General features: G+C 42.0%; 1 protein-coding gene across 3 annotated transcripts in view; it reads left to right on the top strand.

Annotated features, from left to right (window-relative positions):
* Positions 1 to 13,556, top strand: part of Nr6a1 (nuclear receptor subfamily 6 group A member 1) — a 177,840-nt gene that overhangs the window by 156,758 nt on the left and 7,526 nt on the right. For 2 of the 3 annotated variants that reach the window (XM_055600251.1, XM_055600253.1), the window contains 4 exons: positions 1,166 to 1,320; positions 3,494 to 3,721; positions 4,951 to 5,205; positions 13,381 to 13,502. In XM_055600251.1, coding sequence (XP_055456226.1) covers positions 1,166 to 1,320; positions 3,494 to 3,721; positions 4,951 to 5,205; positions 13,381 to 13,502 — 760 coding nt within the window. The remainder of the gene's footprint in view (positions 1 to 1,165; positions 1,321 to 3,493; positions 3,722 to 4,950; positions 5,206 to 13,380; positions 13,503 to 13,556) is intronic. The other variant, XM_055600252.1, reaches the window with a different exon arrangement.

A 13,556-nucleotide genomic window follows, 5' to 3' on the forward strand; every position in this document is an offset into this window, starting at 1 on the left:
GCAGTTTGATACCCATGGGAAGTCTTCCCTTCTCTGAGATGAAAGGGAGGGGGGAGTGAGAGGGAGGGACTGGGAAGAGAGGAGAGAGGGGAACTTCCTACCAGGATATAAAATTAACTAATTAGTTAATTAATGAAAAAAGAGAAATAATAAAAAGATTTAATGTTGGATCTTGATTCCTCAGTACTGATTTGACACCATATACTCTACAGACTTCATAATAAATGAGATCTTTAGGACAAATTTCTTAGATCATTAAAAAAAAATTCCATAGGAAAGTACATGTCAGTACTTAGCAAACGAACACTTACTTAATATCCATTTATTGAGTACCTCTTTTCTAGGTCCTATCTTGGCCTTAGGTATTACAGATGATGTTTTTTGTGATGTTACTATAAGTATTCTGTAATAATGACAGCACACACACCTATAGTCTGAGCTACTTGAAAGAATAAAACAGAAGGACTGCTTGAACCTAGGAATTTAAGACTTGCCTGGGCACTACAGTGCCCTCTTTGAAAAGAAAGCAACCCAAAAATGATGGTATTGTAACTCTCAGTGCTTTCATAATTGTTACTCTTGCTAGACTCCCTTTTCAGTAACTGATTTGATTAATCCTCACTAGACTCCAATGAGGAAGGACTTTTGTTCTACCTACCAAACAGATGGAGGTACTTAGCTTCACATAGTTCAATAACTTTCCCAAGGTTGTGCTAGAAGTGGTATACTCTGGGCTTGAGTACCGGCATTCCGCCTTCAGAATGTTTACGTTAACCACATGCTGTCTTTTCTTTCTTAGAATCCACATAATTATAAATGGGTAAATAACAGTAGATGATTTTATAGAGGAGGTAACACCCGTTATTGGGTAGGGCAAGTAGGAGATTGTCATTGAGGAATGGAGTTTCAGTTAGGAAAGTGAAGAGTCAAAGACAAGGTGAGAAAATGACTTTGTGGCTTGAAAGTAAGGTAAATAGGCAGGGGAAAGTAGTAATAAACCATGGTTCTAGAAGGCAAGTGTCCAAAGATTGTGTCCAAATGTACTGGGCATATTCAAAGAAGTCCAAAGATTACAAGAGAGCCTCATTATAAACTCTGATTCCTAGAGTGAGAACAGATGTTATCTATAGCACCAAATCTAACATGTATTCATTTCTTGTCAAAGATATCAGAAGAAGAAATTGAAAGAATCATGTCTGGACAGGAGTTTGAGGAAGAAGCTAATCACTGGAGCAACCATGGTGATAGCGACCACAGTTCCCCTGGGAACAGGGCTTCAGAAAGCAACCAGCCCTCACCAGGCTCCACACTATCATCCAGGTGAGCTAAAGGCAAACCCAGTATCGTCACCTAGAGCCTAGTCCATCAGTAGTCCTCCAAAGACCTTCTGGTGGACAGTAGTTGTCTACATGCTGTCCCAGGATTCTTGCAGTTGGCCCCTCAGCCTCCTGGGGAACAGGATGGTACAAAATCAGGTCTTTAACAAAGACCAAAACATCAGCCATCTCTTTTGCAGTGTTAGGTTCCGCTTGTGGGCATGCCCACATAGGCTTTATTTAGCAGTAATATTTCAATACCCTGACTGTTGAGTTGCAGTTTTTCTGACTTACCAGAGTCCGTGTTATTGGGGAATTCAACATTAAAGCCTCTTGAGGCAATCATGCTTCTCAAGTTAGCTGATAGTTGTATAGCTTTGGGCTACCATGGAAGGGCTCCTTATGCCAAAAATCTTTCATATAGGATAAGAATTGGCAAGTATTTTCTTGAAATGTCACAGAATAGGAATCTGGAGAGATGGCTCAGAATTGAAGAACATTGGCTGCTCTTCCACTGGTCCTGAGTTCAAGAGGTAGCTCACAACCACCTATAATGGGATCCAATGCCTTCTCCTGGCATGCAGACAGAGCACTCATATACATAAATAAATAAGTAAAATGCTACAGAGTGGGCCTGTAGACATAGCTCAGTTGATAAACTGCTTGCTCTGCAGGCCTGAGTTCCTAAGTTCACTTCCGGCACCCACACAAAAACCAGGTGTGCAGTAAGAAATATAATTTTTTTTTTTTTTTTTTTTGTCTTTGTCTTTTCTACCATTAGAGAAACAGACTGAAAGATCACGGGGGCTCACTGGCCAGCTAATTTAGCTGAATCAGTATGTTCCAGGTCCTGTTAGACCCTATGTCAAAAGCCTTGAGGCCTACACACACATGCACATACACAAATGATAAAAGGAAGAAATTATCTTTTTAAAAAGGCTCATTCCAGGACAGCAGGGCTACATAGAGCCTGTCCACAAACAAACAAACAAATAAATTTTAAAAGATCATATAGTTGCTATTTTAGACATTGTAAGCCTGGCCTGGGTCCAGCTTTCCAACGCTGCCTTAGTGGCTCAAAAGCATCACAGTGCCATATATAAAGCGGTGAGTGTTGCTTTATTCAAAAAACTTTATTTATTCAAAAAAAAAAAAAAAAAAAAAAAAGGTCCTAGGCTAGATATGGCCTATAGGCTATAGTTTGCCAGACTCAATTATAGGAGAGACATCCAGGGAAGCTAAATGATTTTTAAAGTATTAATTAGCAGTGGGCTGGTGAGATGATTCGATTCATCAGGTAAAGGCACTGCTGCCAAGCCTGACTACCTGAGATGATCCAGGACCTACGCGGTGGAAGAAGAAAACTCCCAGTAGTTGTCCTCTCATGCATGCATGTGGCATTCACTCACTCATGCACTCTTGCATATATGTAATTTTTTTTTACAGTTAGTTGGGAAAATGGGTAGATTTTTCCAAAAGAAAGGAGGCAGGAAACAATCTTTTCAGATTCAGTTACAGCTTTTTATTTCATTAAGTTGTACTGTTGTTTTTTCTTTCTAAAAGTTAGAGACTTAAAGAACTCGGGCTATACTCCATGCTAGATACTGGATTTGGGTCAATACAAACACACATTTTTGTCACTATAGACTACTAGTATCTATTAAAAACTATTCCAGCTGGGACTGGTGGTGAAGACCTACTCTCCCAACTATCCAGGAGGCTGAGGCAGTAGGATCACAACTTCTAGGCCTGCCTCGGCTACAAAGTGAATTCAAGGTTAGCCTTGCCAACTTAGTGAGACCCTATCTTAAGATATAATGTTGAAAGAGGGCTAGGATATATAGCACAGTAGCAAAGCACCTGCCTAGCATGAGCAAGGTGCTAGGTGTGACATCAGGACAAAGACTTCATCTAATCCATAATTGTTTATATCACCCTATTTTGTTGGTCACTGAGTTTGCCAATGGTGAACCTCTTGTTTCTGCATCCACACAGAGTCTTTGTCTCATGAGTGTAATGTAATAATAGATATGCATGTAACCTTTAAATTCTGTCCATAGCTTGATTGGTCACAGACTTCAAGACCAGAGAATACTTCAGCCATCTCCTGACTTATTTTCTTTGAGCAGGTATTCAACCTGCCATGGCTTTTCCTAATGTAAAGTTTTTCTCTCCAGTAGGTCTGTGGAACTAAATGGATTTATGACGTTCAGGGATCAGTACATGGGGATGTCAGTGCCTCCACATTACCAATACATACCGCACCTTTTTAGCTATTCTGGCCACTCACCACTTCTGCCCCCACAAGCTCGAAGCCTGGACCCTCAGTCCTACAGTCTGATTCACCAGCTGATGTCAGCTGAAGACCTGGAGCCATTGGGCACACCCATGTTGATTGAAGATGGGTAAGTGAATTCTTCCCTGCTTGGCCCCTTGAAGTCACAAAATAGCCCCAACAATTATACCCCAAGCTTTGTCATTGAAGGCATTGGTCCCCCATGTTCCCTTAAGCATCTTTTCTCAGTGCAGTCAGGGTTACTTTTCAGTTCCTGTGAAGTGGGATTGAAGGGCCTTTGTTTCTTCGTGGGTCTAGGTAAACTAAGCCCTGGAATGTTTGCTCTTGTGCCCTTAGGCACAAAATAAGTTTGACATCAGGTTTAGGGTTTTTAAATCATTCAAGCCCTAACTGGTTGTGACCTGTCTATATCCCTAACCAGCATGCCCATGAGTAACCTATAGCACACAACTGACAGCTTTTGGTGCAGGCCTGAGTGAATGGAAGAGATCTCAGTCTGCACTTGGCTGTGTTTGAGTGTTATATAGTTTGGCATCTGGACCACCCATTGTTGCGCCCATTACTTTTTAGGTAGAGAACATGGGCTGCTAAAGTCTTTTTGCCTCCTAGAGGGTACCCTGAGATCATAAGCTAGGCTCCAGTTTCAGAAGAAGAGAATTAAATATCTACCAAAAGGATCCCACAAAGCTTTTACGTAAGGTATGAGGAAGAGGAAGACAAGTGGACCAGGGACCTTGAGAGGAATAAAGCTGAGACTCAGAGGCCTGCTGTGGGCTGGAGAAATAGCCTGTAGGAAAAGCTGAGCAACTCTGGTTCCTAAACTGTCACCACCAGGGGGCACAGTGAGGACAGAAAAGGCATCTAAATGCCTCTGTTCTCTTCAGCAACCTGGCCCTTGGGCATGTTTGGTTTTGGGTTTTGTTCCTGTTTTCTTGCATGTATAGGAATTGTTCCTTATACTGGGTATGCTCCAGACCCATCCCCATTTTAGTTTTCATTGCCAAAATTAGAGCATGAATGAGTAAGAATTTCTTCTCCAGCATGAAACAACAGAGAACATCAACATTAAGAGTAACAGTCCCTCATAATTCCAGAAGTTTCTAAGTCTCCTTTGTCCTCAGCAGATCATCTCACTGCACCCCCCCTCCCCCACCTCAGCTTTTTGCTGGCTGCAACCCTACCCCTTTATAAGAAGTTGAGAGACACTGGAAATCTGTGGTCAAGGGCAAGGGGCCTACTGCCAAGGACTTACTGTGCCTTCAAGGAGTACCCTCTTCCAGTGCACCTAGCCCCACTCTCTGGCTGATGGAAGTGACTCTGTCCTATCCGTACCCCCAGATATGCTGTGACACAAGCAGAGCTATTTGCTCTGCTCTGCCGCCTGGCCGACGAGTTGCTCTTTAGGCAGATTGCCTGGATCAAGAAGCTGCCTTTCTTCTGCGAGCTCTCAATCAAGGATTACACTTGTCTCTTGAGCTCTACATGGCAGGAGTTAATCCTGCTTTCATCCCTCACAGTTTACAGCAAGCAGATCTTTGGGGAGCTGGCTGATGTCACTGCCAAGTATTCACCCTCTGATGAAGAACTACACAGGTGAGCTGCTCCCTGTGAGGCAAGACTGCCTAGTCTCCAAAGGAGACACATTAAACCCCACAGACCTGAATTTTAATCTTTATCCTGTCACTTATCAGCTTTGTATTATCAGCTAGTCACAGATTCTAAATGGATAGAAAGGTGGTACAATAAGTCTCTCTCCAACAAGGTGAGGATGGTGAGTTAGTGCCATACAGACTGGCAAAGTGCTAAGCTGTTTCTTTAATGTTTGTCTAGATTAGTGGGTTGGTATATCTGGGAAAGGCAAAAATCTAAATCCTTAAGGAACTTGGGAGTCATCTTGGTGTTAATTGTAGGCAGCTTTATTTTTTTTAATTTTTTATTTATTTTTATTTAATATGTTGATGTTTGTCTTGCACATATGTTTGTGTGAGGGAGTCGGATCTACTGGAACTTGTGAACTGCCATGTGGGTACTGGGAATTGAACCCAGTTCCTCGGAAGAGAAGATAATGCTCTTAACCACTGAGACATCATTCCAGCCCCTGTAGGCAGCTTTTTATTACTTACTGATTCTTTCTTACAACTTGTGGTAACATAGGTGCCACTGTGCTTGTTTATAATGAGAAAGTTGAAGTTCAGAGAACCCAGCCCTTAAGGGTTTTAGATTTTAATCTAGAGGCTAGCCTTGAGCTTGTTCCACAGTTTCCCATCCCCACTCCCTGTGGCCTGCCTGATTGCTTAGGCTCTTTTCTGGTACCTAAGGTGTGGTGCGATGTCAAGAGCATAGGACTGAGCCAAACAGGTTTCCTGGCTGTTCTTTGCTATAATGTTTTCTTCTAGTTGACCAACATCCTCCAACCTCCTTCTCTAGAACAGCCTTTTTTCTCCCTTCTGTTTCTGTGACCTGTCCAAATACTAGTCACTTTCTTTGAAGACCTAGGGCAGATAAGACCCTTAATTTTTGACCCCCAAGATAAGATAAGTCTCTCTTTCAATAACTTCTCTGGTTTATTAGTTTATTCATATGAAATATCTTAGCTAGCTTAATTCACATTTAAATAAACATTTCAAAAACCACCTTTTTTGGACAGTTTAAATAATAGAAGTCATGTGATTTCAAGGTACGCAGAACAAGGATAAATGAGATATGGAGAACATAGGGTACTGGCGCCTATAATTTTCCTTACAGGACTGGGGTGCATCAGTAACCAACCAGCATTATGTGCATTACATAAAAACAAGGCCAACACTTAAGCAGGGAGCAAAACTTCAAGGCCTTCAGGAGCTCTGTGCACAGCTGAGTGGGAGTCTGAGAACCAGCTCTCTCCTTTGCTTTTCTAGCATTGCCTTGCTCACTGGCTTCAGGGTGCACCTACCTGACATTTTGTCTTATAAACAGATGACCTAACCCCTTTTCTACATCCTCTAATTCGTTGTTTCCATCAAATTTCTGTCTCCACCTCATAACTTTGGATTGAAGGGCTGTTTGGATAGCAGTAAGCTTGATGTGATATTGTCAGTTTGTAGACTTGGGCTCAGAGAGCCCAGCCTCCCTGTTGCTTGGGATCTACTAGCTCTTCCTGGGACTTCTCACCTGTAGTAGTAGTAGTAGTAGTAGTAGTAGTAGTAGAATCAACCTCTAGGTTCTGCTCCCTATAGCATGACCATTTTTCTAGGCAGGTACTACAAGTGTTGGGAGTTGTTTCAGGCAAGATTTCTAGGAATACAGACCATGCAGATAAGGTTTCTGTCCTTCATTCCTCTTTCCCTCCTTCCCCCTCTCCCTTCCTATCTGGTTCTAGAAATTTTAAATCCAGGGTCTTACATGTGCTAGTAAGTGTTCTGCCATTGAGATCACATCCCAGCCCCCTTCTCATTTATTTTGAGGTAAGATCTAAGTTTTTCAGGCAGGCTTCAAACTTAGAATTCTCCTGCCTCAATCTTCTAAATAGCTTCAGTAATAGGTACACACTACCACAACCAGCTTAGACATGGTTTCTGACTCTGAGACTTCTAACCTTATTTTATAGTAGCAGATACAGTTTGTAATGCAAGATCATATTGAAGGAGATTGAGGAGGATATAAGGACTATTCAAAAACTGACTAAGGAGTGAGGGCTATGCTTGTGTACTTGGCTTTCCATAAGAACAGACATTTGAGCTGCATTTTGAAATGAGAATTTTCTAAGTACAGTATAGAGAACAGGATGAAGGCCGGAGACTAAAAGAATTCCTAGAAGAGGGGCTAGAGAGATGGCTCAGCAATTCCAGAGGTCCTGAGTTCAATTCCCAGCAACCATATGGTGGCTCACAACCATCTTTGAGATCTGGTGCCCTCTTCTGGCATGCAGGTATACATGAAGACAGAGCACTCATAACAAATAAAAACATACATTTTAAAAAAACGAAAGAAAGAAAAAAATTCCTAGAAGATCCGGGTGTGGTGGCTCCTGTCTTTAGTCCCAGAACTGGGCAGAGGTAGATGGGTTTCTGAGTTCAAGGTTAGCGTGTTCTACAGAGAGACAACCAGAGACAACAGTGAGACCCTTCCTAGAAAGAGACAGAGAGAGAGAGAGAGAGAGAGAGAGAGAGAGAGAGAAAGAAAAAGGAAGGAAGGAAGGAAATCCTAGAAATAATCCTAGGTGACTCTATGTGTAAGGCTCTAAAAGGGGTCCTAACATTAGGATGTAGGCAGCAGAAAACTGAGGGAAGAGAAGTAATTGGAGACAAAGATACTGACAAGACAGTTCAGAAGGGTGCATTTGAAAGCTTGATGATGCATACCTGTAATGCCAACACTTTGAAAAATGAAGTTAGGAAGAGTATAAATTTGAGGCACAGTCAGACTGCATGAGGCCTTAGAGGTTTTTTGTTGTTGTTTATTTTATTTGTTTGTTTGTTTGTTTATCTTTTGAGACAGGGTTTCTCTGTGTAACACTGGCTGTAGTGGAACTCACTCTGTAGACTAGGCTGGCCTTGAACTCATAGAGATCTACTTGCCTCTGTCTCCCTCATGCTGGGATCAAAGGCATGAGCCACACCTTGTTTGGGTTGTTTGTTTGTTTGTTGTTTTTTGTTTTTGGTGTTGTCCTCTTCTTTTTGTTTTGTTTTTTAATAAGAAGAAAAGAAGACTTTGGGTTTGATGTGTTGGGAAGGTTACATTTGAGAAAAGTGTTCTGTGGTTCTGGTGTGGGCACGATTAGAGCATGGCTAAGCGACTGGCTGCTCTGTGTCCATGGAAAGGAAAACAAGGAGGGATGACACAGCAATGACTCAGGAAGAGAAGGCAGCACCAAACTAGGGGTGTCAGAGATATGGGATCAGCAGGGCTCTGTGAGTAAGGACAGTTGTGGTCCCGAGTGCATCTGGGAAGAGCATGGTGGGAGATAAACCACTCTGACTTGGCTTCAGTGTCTGTGAAGTCTGAGTTGTATACAGGAGGATCAGGAGGTCATCAGGTCTGGAAGTTGAGCTTCTGGGGTTAGGTTAATCACTGCCAAGCATCCCCTCTTTGTTAGAATTCCAGGGTGAGGAGTCTAATTGGCCATAGCTCTTTCCTACTTTTCAGTACTACTCCCACTCCTCCAGGCAGCCTTTGCTTCTTCACAGCTCCTGAGTGTGAGTGCCTGCTGTCAGGAAAAGTCTTCCCAGATGATGCACAGCCAGCTCCTTTTCTCTTTTCAATACTGGATCAAGTTTATGGTGCCTATTCCTTGTCAGACTGTTATCAGACACAGAGGTGGACAAATGTGATTTAAAGCAGATTGTAGTACCAGCCAGTGACTTCTCTAAACCCTAATCAACACCCTTTCACTCCCTGGAGAAGATGCTTTGAGTGGATGGAGTTTAATGGGCACTTTTGACTATTCAGCTCAGGAAACACGGTCTTTTTGCTCCTTGTTACAGAAGAATGACGGTGATAGTAATAATGACCAGGATTTGTTGCACCAGTTTTTATCATTGTTTTACTTATGTTGCTGTTGGTTCCTTGCTGTCATCCTATGAGACTGCTACTATTAATCCCTGTAGATATACGGACCTTGAATTTCAGAGAGATGAACATGCGGGGCTACAGAGGTAGGAAAAGATGGAGCTAAGATTACTATGCAGGTGTGTTGTGCTCCAAAGCCAGAGCTCTCTGCCAATACACTATACCAAACTCTTGGAATAATTTTCTAGAATATATCATGGAGCTGTAATATGACTTGTATGTGATACGAAGATGACACTTCCTTAAAGACTGTAGCTGGTGACTGCTGCTGGGGAAGGTACATTTAGATGAGTAGGAAAGAGCTAGTCCTCTCCACCCCTTAATGGATATAACTTACATAGTGTCAGCTTCAATTGCTGACTGAATGGTCCAGTGGTTTGGGGGATTTTGGCAGGAATGTTTTCCTTGTCCTAGAATGCTTGTGTGATAGGAACACAAGAGAAGAATGGGTGTGTTTGTCCAACTTTATGGCTTTGAATGCTGATAATTTGTAGACAGGGAATACAGGGGCGTCAGAATTGTGGAGTGGGCAGATGTGGAGGAGGAACGGCTGGAAGAGAAAGCAGGCCCATGGAACAGAGAACAATTTTGTTTATCAAAGGGTGGGATGCGGGTGTGGAGGAAAGCTTTGCAGCCAAGCTGTGGAGACTGAGTGGGGACTGCTGGGCTGGCTGCCAACCCCAACCACTGCCAAGGGACTATGATGGCTGCTTCTTATAAGATATTTGGAATAGAGGGATGTGCTATCCCTAAGAGAAAGGGCAGATCTTGGGCACATGTACAAACCAAGCACTTGAGAGCTTCGTTGTGATCCTCCAGGTCAAGATAAACAGCAACAGGTTTGGTACTGCCAGCTCAGGGTCTGGGTGATAGCCACACACCTGCAGGTCCTGCCATGCAATAGTGAGCAGTTGGGGCAAGAAGTTGCTGATTAAGGGACAGAGCATTATTTGTTCTTGCTACATTGCTCGACTATCAAACATATGTCAACAGTGTTATTCCTACCTTCTGTGTTATGTTCCACCTCAGCTTATCCCCATCCTACTACTCTATGCAGCTACTATAGGGAATCATCAGTGAAACCCTTTTCTCTCTCAACAACTTAAGTATCCAGCAAGTACTATTATGAGGAGTGGTCTTCACCCCTAGGCACACTACTTCCTGCAAGCAGCACAGAAGTACCTGCCACCTCCTAGGGCTAGGCCCTAGGATGTGGTGCTGTTGGAACACAAAGCTCTTAAGGTTTCTCATGAGGTAGCATGTGGCAGCCTTTCCCAGGTAGCACTTAAGAACTTGACAGGGTTGGTAGTATACCAGTAGGAAAGCCCCTATACTTGGAATTCAGAAGCCCTGGCTCGCTCTTACTGTGTTACTTTAGCAGAGTCACTTCTTTCTGCTTCCTTGTCCTAATACAGAGGTAGGTATATGGTTCATCTCACAAGTTATCAGGAAAATAAGAATGCCTGTGAAAGGGCCTTTATGTCAGGAGTAGAGTCAGTAGCTGCTCTGAGCCTTCATTCCCACACATGAACAAAGGAAATTTTGATTAGTACACTTTTTTAAATTGGGAGGGTGAGATTATATATATAATACTAAAGGTGCCCAGCACTCAACATGCAGCAGAATGGTTGGTAAGGGTTTTCGAGTGGTTATTCAATATGAATTTGTCTATTAGTCAGTCTGGGAAAGTAGTAATAAAGCCATAAAAGCCATTGGGCTAGATCATCAAGGAACCTGAATTAGCTGTCACAGCTTACAGCAGCTCACACAGCAAACTGAGAGGCTCCTTGCTTGGTGACATATCTAGAGCCTCTTTACCTAAAACATGCTCTATTCCCAGAGTGTTAATTTTCTAGCTCAAAGTAGAGAGTGTGGCCAGATTTGGGTCATCTCCACTAGAGCCCAGCTTCCTAAACTATGTATCACAACACTGCATGTAACTGTGTAACTGTATATGAAAACACAAAACAATTGGCATTACTGAAAGATTTCTAAACATCAACAAGTAGGCATTAAAATTCAAAATCAAACTCACTGTGTATCCACAGTGTCTCCCTATGAGTGCAAGTGTCTCCAGCAGTATGTTGATCAGAGCTTCTCTGCCACCTTGGTTCTGAACACTGAATGCATTGCACATACCTTCATACATAAATATTGCCAGAGATACCTTAGCTCAGATGCCAGGTTGTTATTATTTTTGCTCTTCTAGAAACATGGTGGTTTAATTTGGGAAACAAAGACTTTGAGTATCATCCTATCATCATTCCTCAGTATTTTAAGCATCAAATTACGGTTTTGGATTATATCAAGTTTTATTTTAGTTAGGTGTGGTGGTACATGTCTTGAGACCTCAGATTTGGGAGATAGAGTTAGAAGAATGCAGAGTGTAAGACCATTTCTACTGCACACTGAGATCAATGCTAGCTTGAGCTAAATGAGACCCTATTTCAGAAACAAAAGTTTGCTGCTTGAGTTTCTGACTTGAAAGGAATTTTGAAAATTTGTTAAATGAATTTGACTTGGGATTAGGACAGAATTTTCAACAATTTCTAAAATAACCCTAAGTATACTTCTGTCATTTCATACTGAACTATTGATGGTTATAAAATCAAAATATCAATTAAGCCAAATGTGGTAGAACAGTCATTTAATTCCTGCACTCATGAGGCAGAGACAAACAGCTCTCTGAATTTCAGGCTATCTTGTAGTGAGTTCTAGGCCAGTTATGGCCTAGAGACATTGTCTCAACAAAAAACAAACAAACAAACAAAAAAACCCTGAAAACTTTGCTGTATGTTCTGCAGTGTCAAATACAGAGATGCAATTTAATTCTTCTGGAAAAATAAGAAGCATATCTATCTCATTAGTATACAAAATTGATATTTTCTTTAATAAATAATAAATGATAAAATTACATGTCAAAGAATTGTGTCAAAATAAATTTACTGGGACTAGAGAAGAGCACTTACTAGATAAATGCATAGCGCATGAGGACCCCTTTCAGGTATCTGCACCCATGTATGAATCTGGGAATGTCTGTAATGGCAGCACTGAATGGGAGCAGAGACAGGTAGATCCCCCAGAGCTCACTGGCCAGCTAATCTAGCCAAATTAGTGAGACTCAAATTCAATTCAAGACTGTTATCCCCAGAAATAATGTGGAGAACAACAGTGAAAGATCCCCATTGTCAACCTCTGGCTCCTCATATATTCCTTACACACACAGACATGAACATGTATATATACATACACATGCCACATACATATGCCACCTACACCAAAACATAAAAAGAATAGAAATAAAATTAATTCCACTGTGTGTTATTAGTTTATTATTAGTGTTAGATTTCTATGCCTATTTTTATTACCTGTGTACCTGGGGTCATGTAAGAACTCATTAGGTGAAGAGAAATCACGTGTAAATAGTTCAAGAAGCCTGTCTGTTCTGCATGAGCAGACTACCTTGGATGTTGGAAGAGACTTGGGAAGCTCGGCCAGGTTCCAGGTTCTCATCGCACCACCAGCTAGCTGTGTTTTGGTGGGCTGGTCTCCTCTCCATGTTGAACTTGTTTCTCACCTGGGTGATTGTTTCACCTAGCTCATAGAGTTGAGAATCACAGACGGTGCCCAGCATAAAGGCTCTTGTGGTATAAAGACTCAGCAAGTGTTTTCTTGTCCCTTGGGCTGAAGTCAGGAATGCCAGTAAGATTTTTTTATTGTATATAATCTCAGCCTTGCTAGAAACAGAAAACCTAAACAAACATAATTGGAAGCGTTTTCTACATTGTGGCTGAGGCTCTCATAGAGTCACCATGGCAGCTGTCATTGATACTGGAGACTGCATCTCCACAAAAGCTGTATCTTAATATTGTCATATTTCTCTTCATTTCTATCCCAGATTTCCTTCAGCTCTTGTTAGCATAAGCAGGCAAACATTATTTTGCAGAGGGAGACCTCAAAGCTTACAGGGGTCAAATGACTTTCCCAGAATCTTGCAGGCTTGTGTGGTGGAGTTGGATTTGAACCTAGTTTTACTTGACTCTGCCTGACCTTGGAAATAGCAACTTACATAATCTAACCTGGCTGCCATTCAAAGCATTTCCCTGTGGGTTCCATTTCCCCGAAATAGAGCTTCTTTACCATCATAGATAACCTTTGTCTGCCCTTCCTGGCCTTTGCTGGTATCAGTACTCCAGGTAAAAACCTGTCTCTGTTCTTCAGATTTAGTGATGAAGGGATGGAGGTGATTGAACGACTCATCTACCTATATCACAAGTTCCATCAGCTAAAGGTCAGCAATGAGGAGTACGCATGCATGAAAGCAATTAACTTCCTGAACCAAGGTGAGCAGGTGGTGGGGTAAGGTCAGCAGTTTGTTTTATGTATTTATTTTTGCC

This window comes from Psammomys obesus, unplaced genomic scaffold (assembly GCF_907164565.1).
Source record: "Psammomys obesus unplaced genomic scaffold, mPsaObe1.curated_primary_1811, whole genome shotgun sequence".
Lineage (NCBI taxonomy): Eukaryota > Metazoa > Chordata > Mammalia > Rodentia > Muridae > Psammomys > Psammomys obesus.